Source organism: Vigna unguiculata, chromosome 7 (genome assembly GCF_004118075.2).
Source record: "Vigna unguiculata cultivar IT97K-499-35 chromosome 7, ASM411807v1, whole genome shotgun sequence".
In the NCBI taxonomy this organism is placed as follows: Eukaryota; Viridiplantae; Streptophyta; class Magnoliopsida; order Fabales; family Fabaceae; genus Vigna; species Vigna unguiculata.
Window position 1 is genome coordinate 1256799 of NC_040285.1, and position 25207 is coordinate 1282005.

General features: G+C 33.2%; 3 protein-coding genes across 3 annotated transcripts; all 3 read right to left on the reverse strand.

Annotated features, from left to right (window-relative positions):
• Window positions 1-775: 775 nt before the first annotated feature.
• Window positions 776-1951, reverse strand: LOC114192808 (NDR1/HIN1-like protein 6). The gene has a single exon (XM_028082630.1). It carries the CDS (start codon window positions 1846-1848, stop codon window positions 1018-1020), a length of 831 nt encoding a protein of 276 aa, XP_027938431.1. The 5' UTR covers window positions 1849-1951; the 3' UTR covers window positions 776-1017.
• Window positions 1952-15139: 13188 nt separating this feature from the next.
• Window positions 15140-16880, reverse strand: LOC114189580. The gene is made up of 2 exons (XM_028078184.1): window positions 15971-16880; window positions 15140-15249 (listed from the first exon to the last, which is right to left on the reverse strand). Exon 1 carries the CDS (start codon window positions 16753-16755, stop codon window positions 16087-16089), a length of 669 nt encoding a protein of 222 aa, XP_027933985.1. The 5' UTR covers window positions 16756-16880; the 3' UTR covers window positions 15140-15249; window positions 15971-16086.
• A 4330-nt stretch (window positions 16881-21210) lies between these two features.
• On the reverse strand, window positions 21211-24945 carry LOC114192069 (receptor protein kinase TMK1-like). Its single transcript, XM_028081640.1, has 2 exons — window positions 22428-24945; window positions 21211-22102 (listed from the first exon to the last, which is right to left on the reverse strand). The coding sequence occupies exons 1-2, from the start codon at window positions 24793-24795 to the stop codon at window positions 21594-21596; spliced, it is 2877 nt and encodes a 958-aa protein (XP_027937441.1). The 5' UTR covers window positions 24796-24945; the 3' UTR covers window positions 21211-21593.
• Window positions 24946-25207: the final 262 nt, after the last annotated feature.

The window sequence follows — 25207 nt, forward strand, 5'->3', positions numbered from 1 at the left end:
TTCATATTCAAAAATTAAAATCATTATCTTATATACAATGATTATACATAAACATAATAATAATAATAATAATAATAATAATAATAATAAAAGGAACTTAAAGAAACAACATGATGAATGATGTGAGAACTAAGAAAATGAGAACATATAATTTTGTAAGCGGGCCAGTGGACCAGCCTGTCCTGCCCAACCTTTAGCCCGCACGGGCTACGGTCCTATGTGAGGCGGGCCATTGCGTGCCAGCGGGTTCAACATCGCAGTCCGCCCCGCGTTTTTTGTGTGCGGGCCAATCCGCCTGGCTCGCCCTGAATTGTCATCCATACACATATACATCTTCCTTTTATCTACACTCATTATTCACTCTTTTTTTTTTTTCTTTCTATCTCTCTTCTTATTATATTATATAATCTATAAACCTATTTTTTACTTTCTCTCTAGGTGTATATCAAATGTTGAGGCACCTTTTAATGTTTATGAATTATTTTTCATATTAGAAACCAAACTAGTTAATTAACTACAATCAAACTAGAATATGAAAAAGAAAGATATGAAAATTGCAAACAACGAAATAATAACAAACAAAATTAATTAAATTTCTAAACATCTTTCCACATGGCCCGAACTTATTTTTATCGAAACCATCGATCCCCTAATACAAGACAACATTACTAAATGATATTTGTATACCCAAGTAACTATTCTCATCCTCCAAATTAAAATAAAACACATGAAATTATATATATTTTTTTAAGAAACTAATAAAATTCCCTAGTGTTTCAGTTTCATCATCATTGGACATTGTAAAAAATTGTGAGAAAATGAAACCGATGCAGAGATCGTAAATTTGCATGGTAATTGAAGGTGAATTAAAAAATTTACATTATGTTAGCGAGTATTTTGGCAACTACTACATAGCAGGAACAAACTCATTACCGAATTATATTTATTAATCTCACCCTAATTAATCCACCGGTAGTGTTGCAAAAAAGGCTATTTATAGGTTCATCATGACCCACTTCAAATATATAACATGCATGGAACAGGTTTAGCGCTGTTCTCCAATTCTCCGTAAGTGGCACCATTGTTTTGAAACTTCACCTTCAACCCATGACAAACTGCAATAAGCTCTTCACTCTTGGTGGTTAACGTACCAGACTTAAGAATCAACATGGAAGACATCCTCAAACTGAACGTAACGGAATCGGTGCTTCGTTCTTTGACCAAATCATTCATCAGGTTCGGGTCCAATAAATTCCCGTTCCCTTGGTGGAGCAAACCCCTTATGACCACCTCAGCTTGAGACTTGGTATGCAACGCAAGTGCGGGCGCACGATCGACCGCCACCACGCCCTCCTTGTACGACATGTCAATCTTAAAGTCGGAGAAATAAGCGACGAGTTTGTCGTTAGGGTTTTCGATGGCGATTTTGGTGTCCCATTGACCACCTAGGGTTGGTTGGGTTGTGAAGTTTGTGACAGAGAAGGAGACAACCTTGTAGTCAGGTAGTTGTGGGTGTAGCGCCAGAGCTAGAAGGAGGCTCATGAGGAAAAAGAGCGTGAGCATGAGCAAGCAGCAGGTGATGAAGCTTCTGCAACAGCGAGCACAACACGATGAGGAATGTCTTCTTTCGTAGGTGGGAGGGGGACCGTAGTAAGGGGCGGGTGCAGGGTAATGGTAACCGGGTGGGTATGCATTAGGGTATGGCGGGGGGTATCCATGAGGATTCGGGTAATACATTGGCGGTGGTGCATGGGTGGGGTATGCGGGGGTTGGTTGCGGTGGTGGGTGGTCCATGGATTTTCCGGAGGAAAAGTTAGATGAATCTTTTTCGTGGTCGGAAGAACCCATATGAAACCAAAACCTTTGACTTTGGTTTGGTTTGGTTTGGTTTGATTTGATTTGTCCTCTCTCCCAATGAGTGTGAAGGTGAGAGAGGGAGAGGGAAAGAGAGGGTATGTGATGAAGGGAGATAGATATATGAAGTGTGTGAGCCCAAGGAAGAAACAAGGAGAAAGGAGCGTTGTTGGTGATGAATGGTACGAAAGACAAAATTAGATTGATAGGAATGTGTGATGATCGTAGGTTTGGTTGTTTTTATGTTGCAATGTGTGATAAGATAAGATTAGATAAATGGATTAAGTGAAGGAAGCCAAATGTAGTAAATTGTTGATGGTCGAGTAATTTTATGTTGCATGGGTTTGTAACATCTTATTTCGTACACTAAATCAAGATAAAGGGATACAAATGTGTAATGATAAAAAAAAAAATCAGATCCGGAGAATTTTAAGTGTTTAAAAAAAAAACTTGTTATTTAAATTATATAATAATATATTTTTCACTGAGTAGTTTTTATAGTTCAATTATGATAGGAAAAAATCTTAAATTTTTATATGACTTTAACTTACTCAATATATATATATATATATATATATATATATATATATATATATATATATATATATATATATATAAAATATTTTTTAATAGTTTTAAGTGTTTAAATGTAGTAAAGTGTTTAAATACCCTTTTTAATTTAAATTAATTATTTAAAGGGTATTGGCTTTGGATAGTTTGTGAATCAAAATAGAATGTCAATTTTTTTTTTTTTATGGACAACAAGATTAAAGGTCATGTTTTCACATAAATATGCTTTGGTTTGAAAACCGAAATCCAATATAAAAAATAATCATCACTAGTGCAGAAATTGATTTTTACCTCGCCTTATATGCCTCGGTTGTCCAGGAACCGAAGCATATAATGGCGCGGTGGCATTTTTGCAATTTCAGACAACTTTTATGCCTCGGTTCAGCTTAACCCGAAGCAAAAGAGATGTATATGCTTCGGTTCGCCAAAAACCGGTGCCAAAGGAGGCTCATATGCTTCGGTTACACAGACCCGAAGCCAAAAACCCACTAGTCGTTACCTCTTTGGCCTCGGGTGGGTCTGAATCGGTGCCAAATAGGGCTATATGCCTCGGTTTAATTAATAATCGAGGCCATATGGTTTAATTAGGGCACCAAATTCGCGAGCCCCCTTTCTCTTCTTCTTCCCCGCGCCCCTCTCTGCAACAGTACCCTTTCTCTTCTCCCTCTGGCATGGTTGTTCCAGGCGCAGTGGTGATGGTTGGATGCGCTGCTGCCTGTGCTTCTTCTTCTCCTGTGATGTGGCTGTGCGACGGAGATGGTGGAGTTGCGGTGGCTAGTGCAGGTTCCATGGCTCGTTGACGCTGCTGTTGTAGGTTGTGTGTCGCGGCGCAATGAAGCTTTGCGTGAGCGTTAATGGTGCATATCAGTGTTGGAGCGTTGCGAAGAATGCATCTTGCTCTCGTTGCTGCAATGGAGGCGTTGGTCGCAGTTTCAGATCTGCGGAGCGTTGATGATGGTTCGAATCTGGCTCGCGTGCAGGCAGTGGATCTGTGTTGATGGTGAACGTTGCAGGTGCTGCCTTGGTGGTTGCAGGTCCAGACAATGTTGTTGCTATTGCGGAACGCTGGCTGTTGTTGCGATGCCGGAACTCGCGGTCACGGTGGAAGAAGATGGTGGTGGCTGCTGCTTTTCGCTGGCAAGGTTACAGAACACTATGGCTCCGGTTCATTTAGAACCGAGGCATAAAAGGAATTTTATGGCTTCGGGTAACGACCGAGGCCAAAAGGGGTGTCTTTAGGCCTCGTCCCAATATGCCTCGGTTCCAGACCCGAGGCAAAATGAGGAAAACAACCGGGGCAAAAAGCCCTTACTGCACTAGTGCATGGTCAAAAACTTTTTTTTGGAATGGTGATTACCAAATGAAAATTATATATATCACTGAACAAATAAAAAGTTTGTGTCACCATATATCAACATAACCCTATGTAATCACAAATCAACCTAAATCAAGTATTTTGTGCAGCCAAATAACAAAATTCAATCAATTCACATGTAATCTAACGTGTCGTATTTAATGAGTCGAGTTTATATAGGTTTCATATTAGAATCCAATGCTATATTCAATGATAATTGTTTTTGATTGAATTGAATTTTATTCTTCTAAAATCTGAGAAGTGTAACCTTAGATTCAGATTCAGATATGCTCTAGTTTGCTTAATAATCAACATTTATTTTTTTAAATATTTTATATTTTAAATTGGTATTTTAACTAAGTAGATCAATTAGCACAAAGTTAGATTTAAATATTTGTAAAAAGAGAATTATCATTTTTAATAATCTTAATTAACCAATTCAAGGAGTTTTAAATATGATATTTTTATCTGAATTTTGATTTTTTAACACATTTAAATCACATTTTTAATGTCATATAAAGTTGTTAATTCTTACTTGCTCTTTTATTTAAAGCTGATAAACAAGTTCGGGTAGGTTCACTTTATCCTTGCCAAATATAAAATTTTGATCATTTATTTATTTGAACTTGAATTCAACTTCTTTAAAAACAAAAATTATAGTAATATATTGACTAACTTATCTTTATCATTAATTATAGTAAATTTCATTCTAAAACTGAAATATATTAGTTAATGTAATTAAGGTAAAAAAAAAGTAATATTTAAAGTTGATATAATTAAATTTGTAAGGTGTGAGATTCTATTTAATCAAAAAAATTTAATAAATAAAATATCACAAATAACTATTACAATCATCCAAAATGTACTAGAATTAATAGAAGTATCATGGACGTGAAACAACCTAACATAAACACCAATAAAGACAATGAAAGTTGTGAAAAGATTGTTCAACAGAGCATACAAAACATAAATAGTTCTTCCAAAGATGCTCAAAAGAGAAACATTCAACATGCCTAATCTAAACGGCAACATCTCCACCATCTTGACGATCACCAATGGCTCCCTAGTTTGCTCTCACAAAGATTGGTGATCATTGCAAAAAGAAAACATCACAAGAAAACAAAGCATAGAAAAGAGAAGGGTAAGCTAATGAAAATATTTTTTAACAGATAAACAAACAAGTTATTAAGAACAAGCAGCAATATGTGATAGCAAACAAAGGATTCTATGGATAGTGATCATGTCTATAAATATAGCAACATCATCTGATTTTGCTTAGTTTATATCTTTGCCTATATTTTGGATTTTAATGGATTTGTAGTTAAGTAATGGTTTTGCTACTCTTAGCTTATTATGGGTCTTTGTTGGGTGGTACCCGTATCTGTTGAATTTTTTGTTTCTGCTAGATTGAGGTTAGTTTGACCTTGAAGGGAAGTGTTGCATTGCAGTGCAGGCTTAATATTTTTTTTGTTTCTTTGCAAAAGGGTTGGTGCACCCCATAAGTGTTCTTCTATTATTTATTTATTCTTTGCTGATAAAAAAAACTCTAATTCGATTATCCAGATACATGTAATGAAATTAGATTCACTGGAAATTTGCACTTCTGGTGGCCTCTACTACTTCGCAAAACTATTGCCAATGGGTTTCACCCTACCCCACACACAAGGTTAATCCATGTTCATCTAAGGTCATTATCCTGCTAGAGACTATGACTTCCTATTACTCTCATCACATGAACCAATCTTCTATATGAGTCTAATTAATCCATTAGAGTGTTAGGATGTAACCTTACTTGAATCCTTAAGTCATTACATACACTACTTTATCACCAAATGAATTTCTCCATGAAATCCTCACATACTCCACATACAATACAAGGATAATTGCCATTTCAAATTTCAAATGTAAAGCAATCACATATTTTACAAAAATATACCAAGTCAAGTCTCATACATTATACCATCAATGTACAATACGCATATCCATCGGCAAGGTCGTCATCACAATTTATTATATCATTACATTCCAAAAATTCATATAATCCCCACACATTCACATAGTCACCAAATATACTACATTATATCTTAATAACACATATGCAAATCGGTTGGGTTTTTTTTTTTTTTTAAAATGCAACTTGTAAAAATATCCAAAAATTATGTTCTTACAATCAAGTGAAAGATAATTTAATCAATAACTCGATGCAAAAAGAATCAATCTTATTCGATACCTATAGAAAAAGTTATGCAACAAACAAGTGATAAAGGTCAAAGCTATCAACAACTTAATCTACGGGAACCTTTAAAAAAGACTGCTCTCACTATAGACTTCCAAACAAGGATCACAATGGTCAAAACAAAGCATCATATGTCTAGAATCTGTTGTAAAAATTTCAGCTCGATCTGACAATTAACAAAGTGGGAATTCAAAATTCTGCGAGATAAGTCAAAGTTAGAAAGCTCAACTCGCCCAAGGAGTATGCATAACGTAGAAACACGAATTCTGCAATTTAACAACGTCAAATGAACCTAAAACTCTTTTTAAGCCCCATGTAAGTCAGACACCTCTCTAATTTCACGTTACAAACTCAATTCTCATCAAATTTATCTTAAATCACATGCATTCAACAAAAACCCCAATTTTTTCTAACCCATATGTTCCCAAACATGAAATTAGGGATATTTCATCTCACATCCACAAAGAACAACATCAACAGATTAATTTGAGGTACCAAACAAAACATCAATACACAACCATAAATTCAAACAAAATCATCGTGCAAAAAGTAAGGTTTAGCTTCTCTCATCTTGAACTGTTATACTACTCTTGGGAAGAAAGTCCTAGACAGAGATGAGCTCCACACCCAAAATAGACCAAAGAACTTAAACGTAAGAGCATAGGGAGGCGAAAATGAGGCTCTTATACAAGACTCCAAACTAAAAACAAAGATACGAGACTAGGGTTTGAAATTTTCTACTTACACAAAAAGAAAGACATTCGCTCAGCTCTGTGCAAAATTCCGCAATGGCCATAACTCATATTCTAAGGAGAGAAGAGAATAAGAAGGAGAAAAGAATAGTGACTTGGAAGAATGGACAAAGTTGAGAGAAGAATAAAGTGGAAACTAAAAGGATTTCTGAATAAAAGAACAAGTAGAGTGACTTTGTCCTTTTTAATTTACTGAGCACCAATAAAATAATAAAAAAAGAAAAAATGCGTTTTACACAAAATTTACTTTAAAAAAATATATTTATTATTTAATATAAAAAGTACAGTCCTACATCTTATTTTAGTTTTTATTCAATAATTTACATAGATGTTTCAAATTTATTTTCCATATATTAATGTAATATTATAATTTAAGCGGTTCAAGAAAAAAATATATCAAAAACATAAATTTTATCCACAAATAAAAAAAAAATCATAATTTTTTTGTACTTTTAGCATTACAGTTGCAATATATTAGTATTATATGTTATATATAAATATTAATTTGTAATAGATTAAAAATTATTAAATATTAATAATATTACATAAAATTATAAAATTATTAGATACCAATATGTAATAAATTGGAATACAATATTAAAGTTACTGAATGAAATATAAAATAAAAACGATACGATTATCTTTATTATCTCAATTTGAAATGTTTCTTTTTCCCTTCGCCATATGACTTAATATTTTTTTTTCACTTTTAACATTGAAATAATTATAATTAATTATAATAATTAAAAGGGTTAAATATGTTTTTGGTTCTTAAATTTTAGTGAAATTTGAAATTAGTCCCTTTACGAAATTTTTGACCTATTTAGTCCTTCATCTTTAGAAAAACGTTGATTTAGTCCTTATAACCAAATTTTGTTAAGTTTATTTAACATTTCAAGTGCATTTCATGATAGTATTTGAATTGTTTACACTGTTTGACACATTTTCGCTTTAATGTTAATTCAAATACAATCATAAATCACATTTGAAATGTTAAATAAACTTAACAAAATTTGATTAAAAGGACTAAATTCATGCATTTCTAAAATTTAATGACTAAATTAGGTCAAAGTTTCAAAAATGGTCTAATTTTATTTTTTACTTAAATTAAGGAACTAAAAACATATTTAACTTAAAAATCAACAATTATAAGATATGAGAGATTTAATATTAAATAATATTTTCGTAGGGATTGAAATGGAAGGAACAATATTTACATAGACTGAAAATAGATGGAACTATATTTTTATAGAATAAATAAAAATATGCAAAATAAATGGAACTCTATTTTAATAGAGTAAAAATATGTTTGAGTATGATGAGAATGACAACAAATTTATGACGTTGACATATAAATGGAATTAGGAATATTGGTATGATAATTGTAGGGAAAACTATACACCTATATAATATAGTTTTATCATATTATTCAATCGTAAATTATTATGATAATTTTATTATAATTAACTTAATTCATAATTATCATAATTTAGAATTGGATAACAATCTAAAATTATTTTATAACGTAAATCCATAATCACTAAACTCACATAATTATTAGGCAGAGAGATATAAGAAATTGTTATCGGGCTTAGGAAGAGAGTCTATTGGGCTCCTCAGGAAGGCGTCATGAGTTTGGGCATTTCTGCACATCCATAATTTCTTCTGACACCTCCATACATTTTTAAAATTCTAATTTTATCCTTTTTCATTTTCAATTCTGGAATAAATAATCCGAAAATATTTTAAATATATAATCTGAAAACCAAAATTTATATACCGAATCATACTGCAAGGTAAAATGATAAATGCAATTTAAAATTCGAAATACATATTTTACATTTTAAATTATATAATCTAGTAGAAGAGGATATAGTAGAAGAGTGCACCTCGAGAAAGAAGATCGGAATAAAGGGGTAAATTGGTTTTTTCAATTTACTTTGGGAAATGCAGGTAGAAATTATGGTGGTGCAAGAAGAAATGGCCCATGAGTTTGTAACGGGGCTTGCTGAAAAGGAGGATCCAATTCTCAGTAAGACAGTCATGTAAATAAAAAACATAAAAAAGAATTACGAATTAAAAAACAATACTGGTAATAAAAAAATTATTTAAATGGTTTATTTTATTTATATTCATGAGTTATGAATTTATGGTTTACTACGACATGAAATAAAGATTGCTATTTTATAGTGTGAATTATGAAATATGGTTATGATTAGTAATTTAGAATTATGATTATTGAATTTATGCATTCTATTTAATGTCACTTTAAAAATAAAAAAATACTTGTCGCAGATATTCATAACTTTATCTATACATATTATTCATCACCCAAAAAATCAATTTTTAATTATCTCAACAAAATAAATCGATAGCTAGCCATAAGTTATTTTGGCTAAAGAGGCTAATTTTATATTCCTTTATGTTTTGGATTTCGGCACATTAACTTTTACAAGTTTTATGTTTTTTAAAAAATTGCTCCTTTTAATTTCTTTAACCGAGTTGTAAAAGTCTCGATTTAATATTTTATATATATTTTTTAAAAAGTCCACGTCAATATTTAAACTTTAAAAAAAAACTTTATTGACAGACATGTCAAGAAATTCCATTAACTTATTAGATATTTTAATTAAAAAAATTAAAATATAAAAAGATCAAATTAAAACAATAGAATCGAAAAAAATGGCATATATCATAAAATAATAAAGTAACGTATAGGTTTAGCCATTTGTTTTTGTTACAAATTTCTTGTCTCCTCCCCTACAAATAACCAAAAACAAGAGCCCAAACCCTTGCATGAAACCCGCACGAATGCTAGGTCAAAATTCAAAACTTGATGAGTTTCTTAATTAATACCCTAAATCGTTCAATTGATCTACGTTGTTAAAGCATTCTTTGACCTCATCAACATCATTGTCCAATATTGTCGCAGCCTCACCTCGTTCCAATGGTGCAAAATCAACCTCCAAATTGGAACAATAAGGTTCCATGGTCAAGGGCACATTCATCATGTTAAGATCCATTTCAGCTTCCACATTTATCTTCAATCCAAAGCTGATAACACCCACTTTCATCTGTTCATCGATCTCTTGAATCACATCATCATCCACCACCGGTTGATCTTTCTCCCACCCAGTAGTGTTGAAACTCAAATGCAGCGTCTTCTTCTCGTTCTTACTCACGGAGAAAATCCCATGTGCGTCTAATAAATTCTCTGGTTGAATCGGGGAACTCAGTGCTAGAGGTATATCATCCTTGTACAAGATCATGGCTTTGAAGTTCACAATGTTTATGAACGTTGAGTTCACCTCGTTGGAGATGGCTAAGTCCACGTTCCACGTCGCTGTTAACTCTCCCTGGGAGATGTTGAACGTGGAAACACGCAGAGAATGAATGAAAAATCTGGGTGGAGCAATATGCGACATTGTGCTGATGTTATGTTCATTTATCACAACAATTCCCAACAGAACAACAACTGCAATCAAACCCACAAAGGTTCTAGCAACTCGCCAAGGAGTTCCACAGAACTCCTCACATGATACCTCGTTCTCGTCTTCGTCGTGGGAAACGGGAATTAAGGAGTAAGTGTTAGTTCTGTCAACCCTGGATTCACCACGAAGAATTGAAGGTGCCATGTTTGAGGAAAACTTGTCGTACAAATGTTCTGATGAATTATGCAGTTTACACACTCAATTTTTTATAGTATAGATGTTGGAAACGATGATAGAAAAAACAACTAGACAGTGCCTTGTTCAACACGAGTTGCGTTGTAAGTTGACTTGTTTAGTAAAAATTTGTATCTGCCATCTTTTTTTAGACCTAAAAACATTGGGAAATTTAATTAGGTCTATATATGTAAATTTATCGTTTAGTTATAATCAACTTTTCTAAATATAAACTAGACGTTTATGGTATTTCACAATGTGCCAAATCACCTAAATTTATACATACACATAAAAAAAAGACTAATATTTCTTTACGTGCTTTTAAATTAGCAAATAACGTGTATTTAATAAAATAAAAATCTATATAATAAAAATTCTATCTGCTGGAAATTTAAATCTATGATTGAGAGTCACAAAGATGGTACATGTGGGTTTGGTTCAGGCTAAAAATTATGTTTTATTGGAATGCAAAGATATGTAAGAGCATCATTTTGTTCATGATCGTTTGTATAAGGGTTAGAGCACCTCTTAAGTACTCTCTTTAATTTAATTTAATTTTTTGCTGATAAAAAAAATAAAATAAAATAAAATAATACCAATATTACTTATCCTTAATACATAAAAATTAAAACAAGAATTCACACCTGATTAATAAACAGATTATTCTAGATATAGAACTATAGATGGCAAATGAGTTGGATCTGACGGACCAACCCGTCAGCCAGCAAAATGGAGCGGATCGGACTAGCATTTTCAATTCATTAGTCCATTTTGATCCAACATGCTTAGTGTGTCAAACTGACAAGACAAAGACCGACCCTGATCCATTGACCCTTTTTCTTATAATTTAAATTAAAAATAACAAAAAATGTTAAATTTTTCATGTTATATTTTTGTAAAGATGTAAATATAGAATACTATTATAATTTAAATCATTAACAATTAAAACCTAAGTTTCAATTATTATTTATAATAAGTAATTTAACATGTAAATATAAAAGTTATTTAAATTTATCCAATTAAAAATATTAATTAATCAATTAAAAACTTAAAAAATATATGATCAAATATGTTTTAAATATTCATTTATTAGTATATATATACAAACAAATTTTATAAATAAAAATTAAAAAAAATTAAAAAAAGATTAAAAAAAACTGGCGACTGGTTTGCCTTATGGTAGAGCGGGTTGCAATTCTTAGCCCATTTTACAGTGGGAGACCGGACCCACCCCACCCATTTTTAGCGGGCCAAGAACAGGATGGGCCAAAATGGGTCAGGCTAGCCCATTTTGCCACCCTTATACAAAACTCTAAACATAAAGGAAAAGATAACATGCATGGACTCCAATTTTAAAAGCATCACCTCTTAAATTTTAGTTATACATACAAGATTTAAAGTGTGCTTAACTTTAGTGAAAATATGATTTCCGAGATATTTCAAAGATGTGAAAGATTCCTAGAGATATTAATATCTAGAAATTTGAGTAGAAATAATTGTGACAAGGACTGAGGTGTGGATGATTAAGAATTAGGATACTCCTCTGCACAAGCTAAAGTGTTAACTAAGAATAGAGTTTAAGATTTTAAGTAAAAAGCAAAGGTTTTGTTAAAGCACAAATGAAAAAATACAAATTAATGATGATTTATTATGACAGGTGTAGTCACATGTCATAATAAGTTAATTGGTGTCAATTTTATAATAAAAGGTTAACTTATTATGATGGATGTAGGTTTATCTATCATAATAAATTGACTGATGATATTTTTGCAATCAAAATTAAACTTTTTATGACAAGTATAGGTAAATCTGCCATAATAACTGAGGGTGATGACAAGAAATCTTTGATTGAGTCGAAGTTGGAGAAATAAATAATAGATGATAAATTATAATGTTAACTAATGAAAAATGGTTATTGTGAGGATAAATAAATACTGTAAAAACATTGTAGAAGGAAAATATAATTACTCTAAATTGATCAAACATGATTATCTGTTACTAGTTCTGGACTCTGAATTGACAATGTTGATTCAAGCCCAGGAAACGGAATGACCCATTCAAAATGGTATAATCCTTAATTTTTAGAAATTTGTACCCGTTTTAGATGCAATTGAATCACTAATACAAAAGGTGATCTAGATAATTACAACCTAAAATATTATTAAGTTAAGATAGGGATCAGAACTGAAGACCCACAACAAAAAGTATAATTAGGTAAAGATCACAAGCTATTAAGTATTGTAATTTGTAACATATCTATTCTTTTACCTCACCTTGTCAAAAACAAACACATTGGTCCGACATCGGAATTATTTAACCATTGCAAATACAATTCAGAGCATAATTTCGTATGCCCATGATTATTTTCTGTTTAAAATTCAATGGTTATAATTTCTCCCTTAAATACTTTTTACACAAACAATCAATATAAACTTTTAATATACCAACCAATCAAAATCCATTGTTAACATGACCTTTGGTTTCAGTTTGTATAAAAAAGGTAAATTAATATCAGTCAGTCAGTGACAGATAGTGTTTTGAAAAAAAAAAATATATATATATATATATATATATATATATATATTAGACAATATTAATGAAATTCACCATTTTTATTGGAATTTAAAATTTTAGTCATTTTTATTTATTTTTATTTAGATAAACCCATTTAAATTTCTTAAAATTTTCAAATTCTCAATTTGAATAGGATAATTTAAATTTATAACATTAAAACATTATATGATTAAGAAAAATAAATCTTAATATATACATTTTAAAATAATATTTAATAATTTAAAAAATAAATATCAGCACATTTTACATATATATTAACAAGCCAAAGAGATATTAATAAGAAAAATTAGGTAAGTAAAAGAGTTAAATGTGATATATAAAGGATCAAGCCAAAGAGATAGAGAAACTTACTTTCACATTTAGGAATGAATAAAATGAGTCGAATTCGGGTCTAATACTCTCATTAATTCGAATTCAAAATTTTAAAACTGTCCGATTATTTAGCTTCTTCGATTAGTCGGATTTTTTAGTTATTCGAATTATGACTAAATCAGATGTACAGCGAGTTATCCAGATAAAAGACAAAGAAGAAAAAAAAGGAAATTGGAAGAAAATGAGTAACATAAATTACAAAGATCATGAAATATATCTAAAAATAAATAAATAAATATACATCTTTGTTGCACCTCCTTTACATATCCTCAAAGATCATTTCTTTCACCTATAATTTTCAATTTTCCTAAACCAAAGAGGAACCAAAGCAACAATAATAACAATAGCCACGAACCAAAGAAAAAGACGAAGATATCACATAATAAAAAACATATACCAACAAGAACTCAAGAAAGAAGACGAGCAGTGGCCACCAAATAATGCCACCACCACCTCCCACAACATCAACAATAACAACACCATGACAGCCAAAAAATTTGATACCCTAATAATGGACATGAAAGAAAAATAAAACTGAAGAAGGAAGAATCAAGGGTTGCAACAACATAAAATTATGTTAAAACAAAAATTTTGCTTTTATAAATTGGAGATTCGAGTCAGGTCGAGTATCCACGAAATTAAAAATTAATATTCATATATGACCGTAACAACATTTTTTTTCTTACTCAAATCAGAAAATTTGGACAGGCCCGCATAATTTGCTAGTTTAGTTAAGTAACATGTAGTGGATTAATTTGGTGACAGATTGGACAAACCAAGTTATTGCAAATGGACTTCAAAACTATAATCCAACCCACTTTGTAACACCTAACCCTAAAATTCCTCTTCAAAAAAATTAAAATTTAATTCTTTTAACTAATTAAAATAATTTCATAAATTTCAACTTTTCCTAGAAAATTATCATTGAAGAATAGTTATATAATATATAAAATATAATAGATTTCACTACTAAATAGTTCTAAAAATATAAATTAACTCTTTACTGATAATTGTAAGAGAACCAAATTTATCACACCCAATGTCTTTTCAATTGCTTAATAAAAAAATTATCCATAACTTTAACCCCATACGAATAATATTGGAACAAAAACTCAGAAATCATACATTAACTTCCAAAGAATTCCCAAGCAATCATATTTTCTTCATAGATCACCAAAATAAGATCTACCTCTGCTGACAGCAGACCAAGAATATTTCATCAAGAAAAAAAAAAAAAACCCTTATTTTCATATACACAAATAAAAATCAAACTCTCATTAGCACATAAACTCAATTATCTTATTCTTACTTTTAAGTATAGGTGTTTTCTTTCTTCAAATTCACTTTTCATTAAAGTCTAATAGTTACTGTTCCCAAATTACGTTTTCAAGTTTAAAGTCTATATAATGCACATTTAACTTCAGAGTTAGATAAAGTAATTGGACATTTAATGAATAGATTCCTGTGTGCATCTGTTACATATTTTTTAAGTTTTGTGACTAAAAATGTACACCCGATCCAAATTTCCTACCTTTAGAAGTCTCTTCCAACAGAATTTAACATTGAAAGTGATTAGCTCTCCTTTACCAAACCCAACCCAAATTCTTACATAGCTCCAATATAGAATTGTAAAATAATATCTCATAATAATTGCTTGATAGTTAAATATAGCAACAAATGAACCAAAGATCAGTATCCCAAGCTTTGCAAAAGGTTCAAAACCCATCATATTTCAATGAAAATAAAAGTTATTGTGATGAGATAATCCGGTAATTATTGAATTGAATAAAAACAATAATTAGAGTGGATAAGGAATAACAAATAGATACCAGGGTTTTCAAAATGTATGGCTCACACGCTCTCTATTTCGACCTGCAAGTTGAATCATTCATGAATGGTGATTCAAAGTCCACTATTACTTCGTTCTGTTTGTCTGTTACTAACAGTAATTTTGCTAAAACGAATCAAGTTATTTCTTCGTTCATCAAAGTCTAAAGTTAAGACTCGGAAAGTTAAAACCATAAATCTCCTCCATAACGTGCGGAGCGAGTGGCGACCCCTTCCAAACGTCACATAAGGAAGAAAAAAAACATTATTGCTTAAAAATTAACAACTAACATCCTTCAATAGATTAACTTCACAGCTCTAAAGTGTAAAAACAAATATGGAAAAGCCAAACATGCCTTTTAAACTGAACAAGATAAGATCGAAACACGAAGTTTCTAGCATAACATAAAAATTATCTATTTTCACTCTTTTATGAGGTACAAGTTTCATGCACTATGCAATGCCAAAAGAAGAGGAAGCATTTATTTGATGAGCAAACATTTCAACCTCTCTGAAGTGATAAGGCCCTACACACTACTACCAAGCCTGCAAATGCACCACATTGCATCATTCTCCATATAGTGTCACACAAGCAACACAAATATGAAATTCCCAAAACAACCCTCTCTCCAGAAAACACTTCACATCCATCATAATAATTAAAAGCCCAATCCCTTAGGGCAATATAGTCTATATACTATGCCTATAGTCACCTAAAAACTAATTAATTAAATGTGAAGCATAACTTTTAAGTTTCAAGGTATACCTCGTTTTGGCTTATCGTATACCCCTCCACACGTGATCATTATCCCTTCCTTTTTTTTATGCACAATTCTTCACTTAAGGTCGGAGACAAACAAAAAACTGAACCGCCAACAGAAATTAGGCGCCGTCTTCACCGGAATTTCTCGCCGGCCTGGAAATCGGTCCCGCCGACGACCGGAACCCTACCGTCACCGTATCGAGAACGCACAGGTGAAAAGCAACGTTGATTCCGTCCGTATTCGCCTTCAAACAGTCTTCGCAAATGGCAGCGGAGGCGGGAACGGTTTTCGGTGATTCTCTCCCGACGGCGACGCCGTTGATTGCGGCGCTCATATTCATCCGAAAGGAGTCCCTCTCCATCTGAAAATTCATCAATCTTTTCTCGTAGTCAGCGCGACCGAGAATCGGCGGCCCGAACGTCGTATTGAAAGGGGGATCTCCGGCGGCGGCGCGGCGGAGGAGCATGACTTTCTCCGGCGGCTTCTTCTTCGCGTTCGCATACGCCTTCTTGGCGCGCTTGGAGCGCTTGACGAAAAAATATTGCCCCGTAACCTCCCGGCGCACGGCGGCGAGATTGACCTTGGCTGTAATTGGAATTTTCCGGTCGGTGTCGATGGCGGCGAGGTATACGGAGAACTGATGAGGAGAGATCCCGATCATCTGGCTTAAGACCGAGAGCAGACTCTTAAAGTTGAGCGAGGGGTCCACCACGACAGTGCCGACGTTGATCTCACGGTTGCCGTCGTAGTAGACGACGGCAAGAGACGCGGCTCCTGCATCTATCATTTTTCCGGCGAATCGTTGATGTTGAAAACGCGCGTCTGCGTTTGGAACTTTGCGTGGTAAACAGAACCCAAGGGTTTACACCACTTTATAGAAAGGTGGTGCGGTGTTGTGCTGCGCGTTGTGGGGTTTTAGGTGTTGTTTTGAAAATATAGAGAGGCGGTTAGGGCTATTTCCGACATTTCAGTCTACTACTAGAACATTTTTATCACTCTATATTCTAATCTCATCGCATCTTAATCGAGATTTAACTAAAACTTCACCTAAAATAAATAAAGATATACCATAAAAAATATAAATAACATATTATCTCATGTGTATATTATTTGTGATAAGAAATAAATTTTTAATTTAAATGTGTATATTTTTATATAAGAGTAGTTTCTATAATAACCTAAACTAAATATATATGGGTGTGAAAATTGTTTAAAGTGGTATAATGCAAATTAATTTGTGTGGATTTGTATTAGTTAAAGAGAATATTGAATATCTAGCAATAATGGTAATTAGGAGCGGAAAATCCAGAGAATTCTTGGGGTTGACGCGCGGATCCTATGTATGGCTTATGCGTGTGACTTGGGGACCAAGTAAGGTAGAAACGGTTCGTTTCATCTATAAACAAATAGATATATATACTTTTTGTTTCGGATTTTAATTTACGTGGAAAGAAGGACGTGGTCGTGTGCTGTTCAAATCTGTCATTGATGCGAGAACGTGTTTGATTGAGGGTAACTTTTAAACAAATCTAAAAAGTTTTTGAAAAGTGATTTTCATAATAAAAATCAGTTTATTGTTATTTTAAACTGGAATGTGTTTTATTGATTAAATTGAATAACAAATATATCTCGCAAAAATAATAAAAGGACACAACAGAATTATATTTTTCCTTTTATTTCAAACAATAATTCAACGCACAAATCAATTATATATTCGGTTAAAATAATATATTTTTTAAAGAAAATATAAATATTAGAGATAACTATTTTTTTACGGAGAGAGTAACAACCCAATTTTCAATTTTTAATACTAAGGGGAAGGGCATTTATCACGTCCTTCCAGTCAGTTATCAAAATACACAATTATGACAATAAATATAAGCATATTAAGTAGAGTTTTTAAAGATATAAACTTTTCTTTCAAAACAACATTTTAAAATATCAGAAAAATTTTAAGACTGGTACAAAATATTTTTATAGTATCTATGCTTATAACTATGACTCATCAATTATCTCTTGACAGCATAGTGTTGTTTCTTATCAACTTTTGCGTTACTTTCTACTCACATGAGTAGCATAACCATAATAGAAAGATCAAAATACATAAAAGAATAAGTTAAAGTTATTAAAATTAAACTAAAAATTTTTGGCCATAATAACAATTTTACGTATGACCACAATAAAATATCATATATATAAAGAGATAGATATAGATTTTTAGTGATAATTTACATTATGGTTATAATAAAGGATGTTTCATATTATTGTATTCACACATTAATTCATAATACAGATAATTAGCTAAAATAATCATAAAGTTTTTCATGACACATTCACATTCTTTCATAATCATACACTCGACACGATTCTTGAAAGACTCGATATGTATTGATTAGAATATGAGATTTTGTACCTACACACCCTTTTCCATCAAGAGTCATCATTATCTCATGACTACATCTCATACCAAAAGTATAATAGGGTAAATAACCCATTAGTAAATTTAACCCTCAAGGTCAAATCTACGGATGCAGATCCAGATCTCCTTTAACTTTCTTTCTAAGTATCTTTATCTACGTGAGTTCAATACTTAGTTGAGTTAGGATAGTCTCACTTTGAACTCTGACATCAATGAACTCAAACAACATTTAAACAGTAGCATTTCCATCTTGGAAATCTCCAGACTCTCATTTCAACTCATATATATCTAACCAAAGTGAAATCCAATTAAAAACAAAAGTATATATATAATCATTCACATATTTCATACATATTTCTTTTCATCCATAATTTATCCATGTTCAATTAAAATTCATTTAAAAGTCATACAATGGACATACAATTGCAAAACCAGGCAACGCCAGTGGATCTTCCCCAGCATTAGTAGTCGTGAGGCTCTTTGACTTAAAAATTTGCAATAGCACTTAACTGTAGTCACCTCACACCCAACGCCAAAACCATTGATGCTCTTTGTAAAGGAAGCGTCCAACCGTCTATCGTGGCACCTAACACCCTAAACCACTCGAGTTTATTGTCCAGAGAGCGCCAAAAGCTTTTAGAGTGGCACCCAATGTTACCTTCCCATGAGCTCACCGACTTGGAATTTTTAATCTACCTTCACATGGCGCCCAATACTTTGATTTTGCTATACTAGGTTACCCCACATTGGATTGTCCAAATGATCTTCCTACTTCCTTCCATTTATTTACCATTTTATAGTTTAAATTTTATCATTAGACAAAGCAAATTTGAATATCCTAGTATATCACTCAAAATACCCAATTTCATCAAATTAGTTTGTTCAATTCAACACACTTATTAATTAGCCCCATAATCAATCCCTAATCTAACAACCAAATATGCATGCAAATCTCTAACTTCACATAGCAATTTTAGCTCACTCATATAGGTAACTCTATTTACACAAAAGAACATCAAATCAACAATGTGAACATACTACAAAGATCACATACACACAAAGAATTAATTTGAGTAAAATTGAACCACATGTGATCAATTCTACTTGCATGCAATCGAGGAAAACAAATTTGGCTATAGAAAAAAGGTACAGAGAGAACTTACTTTGTTTACGATTTTGGTCCGATAAAGTTGTAGAATAATATGTTGTGAGCTCAACAAAGAACGGATGAAGAATGAGATAAATCTTTTAAAGAGAAGATAAAGAAATATTGAGAAAAAGAGAGTTTAGAGAGATAGTAAGTTTTTATAAAATGAACTCAATAATTGAAAAATATATTTATAATTTAGTATTTTATTAATAATATATTCAAGTATCATTTTATTAAATATTCTACAACTTAAATATTCATTTTCTAGATCTTCACAAAGAGATTCTAGTGCTATATATTTTACCAAATGGTAAAATTATTTTAATTAGATAAAAAAATATTTAATCAAAATATTTATAAGAAAAATGTATATTTTTAAGTATTTTATAGATAGTTTATGTATAAATTTTATATTTATAGTATATAAAGTTTATATCCAGAGTTTATTTAGTAAAACTAGCTTATAAATTAACTTATAAATTAGTTAGTATTCGATTATGCAAAAACAATTTTACATGGTAAATTCTAAGATATTTTAGCTAAAATTAATGAGATAAATTTCGAAACATAAGCCAAAACATTTAGTATAAGAACAACCACAATATAATCTCTTTATACACCCGATATTAATGTTAACATTTGTTAATGTATTATTAAGACTCATATTATACAACCTAGAGATTTCTTTTTGTAGATTACATATACATGACTTTCAATGACAACAAAGACTAGGATAAGGAAGCGAAACCGTCACAAAATTGTTATGGTTCGTGTTTTAGCAATTCAGCATGTGTACGTCTCATTTTTTTTTTTTTTCTACACATGTCTTGTTCTTTCTTAATTATTTCTATTTGATCTAGATGTGGTTTATTTGTGAAAATCTTTATGTATTGTTATACCTTTATGTTTGACGAAGATTTTTGGACTTATCTACTCATTTTTCTTATTTTGTGTTGTTCTTTGCTCCATTATCTTATATATTTTTTATTCTTGACAAAAAAATCATATATTTTAACTTCATTATGTTTTTTTCGTATATTTTAGGAAGGGAGTGAGTTTCCTCTAAATGATTCTCATTGTAAAAGAATCACTTTTAAATTCATTCACCACTTAATGACAAACATCTTAAATAAATAATGAAGTTTTAAACATTAAAAAATCATCATACAATTCCCAACCTTGAAAACATATTTTTCATTTTTTTTTATTTTTGATGTCTTGTGTAATTTATATATTTTAATTAAGTTTTCATTAAAACATTGCTTGCAAAAATATCATCCGATTTTTGTTTACCAACTAATTTTGTTTGGTTGGATCTTCTTTATTCATAATTTAGTTTGAATGTTATTTTCATAATTTGTAAAGTAATGCCACGTCATAAATATTCACCAAAAATATTACAAAATTATAATTCGAACAATTTCTTATGGATAAAACTGGAAACTTTACACCCAAAAGACTTTTAGCAGTTAACATCATAATTTGTATATATATATATATATATATATATATATATATATATATATATATATATATATATATATATATATATATATATATATATATATATATATATATATATATATATATATATAGATAAATTTGTTTCATAAATGAGATAAAAATATGTCTATAATAAGAAAGAATGTTGTAGTATGCACAAGTTTTAGCCCTTTTGGTACAATGCTCTTTAAACTGATTTACATGTCCAATATAGCAGAAACAGTAATCAATGAACAAATAGCAGGCTCTCTCATTGATTGTGGTTCATTATCTACAACCATTGAATCTTAAATATCAGAGTTGAAAATACAAAGCATACACATGAAAACTCTTAAATCCACCACTACACCACTTACAGTAAAAGAAGTGACACTGAGAGTGAAGAAAAGGAACAACTAGGAGCAAGGTTTTGAGTATAAAACCATAACTGTAGCTGCATCATCAAGACTAACATGATCTCCAAAACCATCACAATGCAAACACATTTGTCTACAGTTTTCTGCAATGTTAAGGTTTCGAAAGGTGCATTGAAGAAATCAACAAACAACTTGTTTCAGCGGCCATCAACAGAAGTGAAAGACTCTGCAAACCCAGTAGGTCTTGCAGGGATACTGCTCTTACTGTCTTGAAGATCCACATAGCTCAATTCCTTCCCTTCTGTCTCTTGCCAATCCTTCACCATTTGGTTGAGGGGAAGACTATAGTCGATGCCAGAATACTCCTCAGTCTCATCATCGAATGGTTTCCATTTCTCAACAAGCGGTCCAAGAACATTCACAACATGACTCATATCTGGCCTTTGGTTTGGTTCTCTGGCAGTGCAGTGCCCAGCTAACTCCGCAACGATGGAGACAATATCGAACATTTCTTCCTTTATGTCAAGGGCAGGGTCGACAGCAGCCATTAGTTTCTCCTTGTCTGATTTCACATGCCAGAACCACGATGCCAAGTACTGGCTTTCCTCGGGTCTATCCTCATCAAGTGCCATTAATCCAGTTACCAGCTCCATTAGCACAACGCCGAAACTGAAAACATCTGCTTTGGTGGTGACTTTTCCTGTCACTGAAATTTATATTTTAAAAAGCAGAAATCAGTGTAGTTCAGTGTGTCCAACACATCAGGATCATGCATTTGGGACTGTAAAAGTCTCAATATGGTCCCTGATAATGATATCATGCAGAATCATACTAAGTCTATCCTCCCCGGGGAGATATTTCTCTCTGTTTTCTGTGAAATTTTTAGCATTGTGTTCACTTCTTTTCAAGATTTCTCAGTAATAGCATATAGAATCAACAGAAGTCACAGCAAATATAAAGCGATTAAATTCGGGAATGGTATAAAATTTCTTATTATAAAAGATTTGCAAAATGAAATAAAACACAATTACCTGCATATTCTGGTGCCAAGTATCCAAATGTACCAGCAAGCCTGGTCACTACAGATTTTTTGCCATCAGGGGCAAGTTTCACCAATCCAAAATCTGAGACTTTTGCTCTAAAGTCATCCCCAAGCAAAATATTTGATGATTTAAGATCTCTGTGAATGAAGATCTGGTGTGCCAGGCTATGAAGATACTCCATTCCTCTAGCAACATCCAAGGCAATATTGAGCCTCCTCTTCCAAGAGAGTGGCTCCAGTTGCGAGCTCTTCCAATGGAACAGATGCATACTGAGAGCCCCTTGTGGCATGTACTCATAAACCAGAATCCTCTCATTACCTTCAACCGAATAACCCAAAAGAGATACCAAATGCCGGTGTCTGACTTTCGATAGAACTGCAATCTCAGACTGGAACTCATCCAAGGCCTTGCTGGTAATAACACCCGATTCCATTCGTTTCACCGCAATCTTAGTTCCATCATCCAATTCTCCCTTGTAAACTACTCCAAATCCACCGCGTCCAAGCTCATTCTCCCGTGCAAAATTCTTGGTCACGTTTCGAAGAACCTGAACCGATATCACAAGGTTCCCAGATTCAATGACATGAGAATCCGCACTTCCATTTAGAGTCCCAGAGCCAGTCACTGTGGAAACACTCCCATTGCCGTCGTTAGCAATTACAACCTTCAGCAAATTGTTCGAATCAGAAGATTCTCTGGGGTGAATCACCAGAGACCCTGCTTTCTCAGAGACACCCTTTCTCTTCCTGAAACAATACACAGAAAGCGGAATGAGAACAAAAGCCGCAGCAGCAACACCTGCGATAGGAGCCACAATCGTAACCAAGCCTTTCCTTCTGGAATTATTTGACTCAGGAGAGACACTGCCAGACTTTGGATTGGGACCAGTGTCTTTAGATGGATTAGGATTATGCTTATCAGATGAAGGAGGTTCAACCTCACCAGAACCAGAACCAGGACTAGAACCAGAAACAGAACCTGGTGCTGGGGCACCATGTAACTGAGGATTCCCATCAATCACAAGCTTCACCCCTTTCGCGAAACTCGGCAAGGGAAGGGAAATGTTATTACCACTCAGATCCAACAACGTCAATGATCTCAAACTAGTCCAATTACTGGGTATCCTACCACTGATATCGTTACCTCCCAATCTTATTCCAACAAGAGAATCTAACTTGGCAATAGAAGGACTCAAAGTACCACTAAGATTAAAGTTATTCAGAATAATCATTTCCACCTTTCCATCCCCATTGCACTTTATCCCCAGCCATGGCCCATCACACGGATTATTGCCACTCCACGAATCAACCAAAATCTGAGGGTAACCCAACCCCCCAAGAAAATCCAACAGCGCCATCACCTCAAACGCACACATAGCCCCAGGCTTCGACAAGCAAAAATTATTGCTTTCAAAACTCACTTTATCCGCTGCAAAATCAGGGATCGGACCCATGAAGTGGTTATTATTCAAATCCAACCGCTCCAACTTCATCCCACTCAAACCACGCGGAATCAACCCAACAAACTCATTCCCATTAAGATCCAAATCCCTCAGCGAGACCAAATCCCCAATGTTCATCGGAATACTCCCGCTAAACTTATTCCCGTGAAGCCACAAACTCGTCAACGAAATCATGCTCGCAACAACTTCAATTTTCCCTGTAAGTCCGTCGCCACGCTGGTTGTTCAGCCAGAGAATCTGCAACGCCGGAACGGCGTTCAGCGCCGCCGGAATCTCCCCGGTCAAGCTGTTCCCGGAGAGCTGCAGCACCTCCAGCGACGCCAAAGAGCCGAGAAACGCAGGAATGGGACCCACCAAGTTGCAGCTCATGCAAGAAAAGTTCCTCAACTGCGCCGAATCTTCCAAAGTTTGAGGAAGCACCCAGCCACCAGAAGAGGCATTGAGATTATTGTAATCCAAAGCCAACACCTGCAGACTTCGAAGCCCCCGGAAAAAATCTCCGGGAATGGATTCAAACCCATTGCGGTTGAGAAATGCGTACTTCAAGTTTGACAAGCCATTGAAGGAGGGTAGGGGCCCGGTGAGGTTGTTGTTCTGCAGACCCAGATTCTCCAACATGGAAAGCTTGTTGAAGTCGGAGGGTAGCGGGCCCACCAGACCCAAGTCCTTGGTCTGAATCTGAGAAACTCTGTTGCCATTGCAGAAGATGTACTTCCATGGCGGATTCCCACACGGGTCTCCTCCTTCTTCCGGCCACGGTAAGAGCTCTTTGTTCTTCAGACCACTTCGAAAACTGTTCAGAATCCCCACATCGTTCGGGTCCGTTTCGGTTAACACCACCGTCCACAGAGAGAAAAGAAGCAACGGCAAAGAGTATGACAGAGCCATTGCCATTGCCGCGTCGCTCAAAACGCTGCGTTTTGGAAAGGCATCGCCATAGAGAAGAAGCTTGCTGCCACCAACTACGAACAGTGAGTGCAATGTATTAAGATTGAGTTTGATGTTCCTGTTACATTATAAGGCCATGTTTGTCTCTGCACTAATAATTACAATCACTTCCACCACCCACGTCCTATTTTTGTAATATAGGTTAGTATTTAATTAACCTAAACTCCCCTTGTCACCTTTTCTTACAATTCACTTTCATAACATTTTTATTAATTTATCTGGTTTCTTTAAAAAGAACAGTGTTTTTCATTACAGATAATTTAAAAATGCAAAACTCATTGGTCCAATAACACTTCACAACGTCACGTCAGATCCACACGAAGAATACGCAGAGGTTAAAATAACCATGCTAAAACTA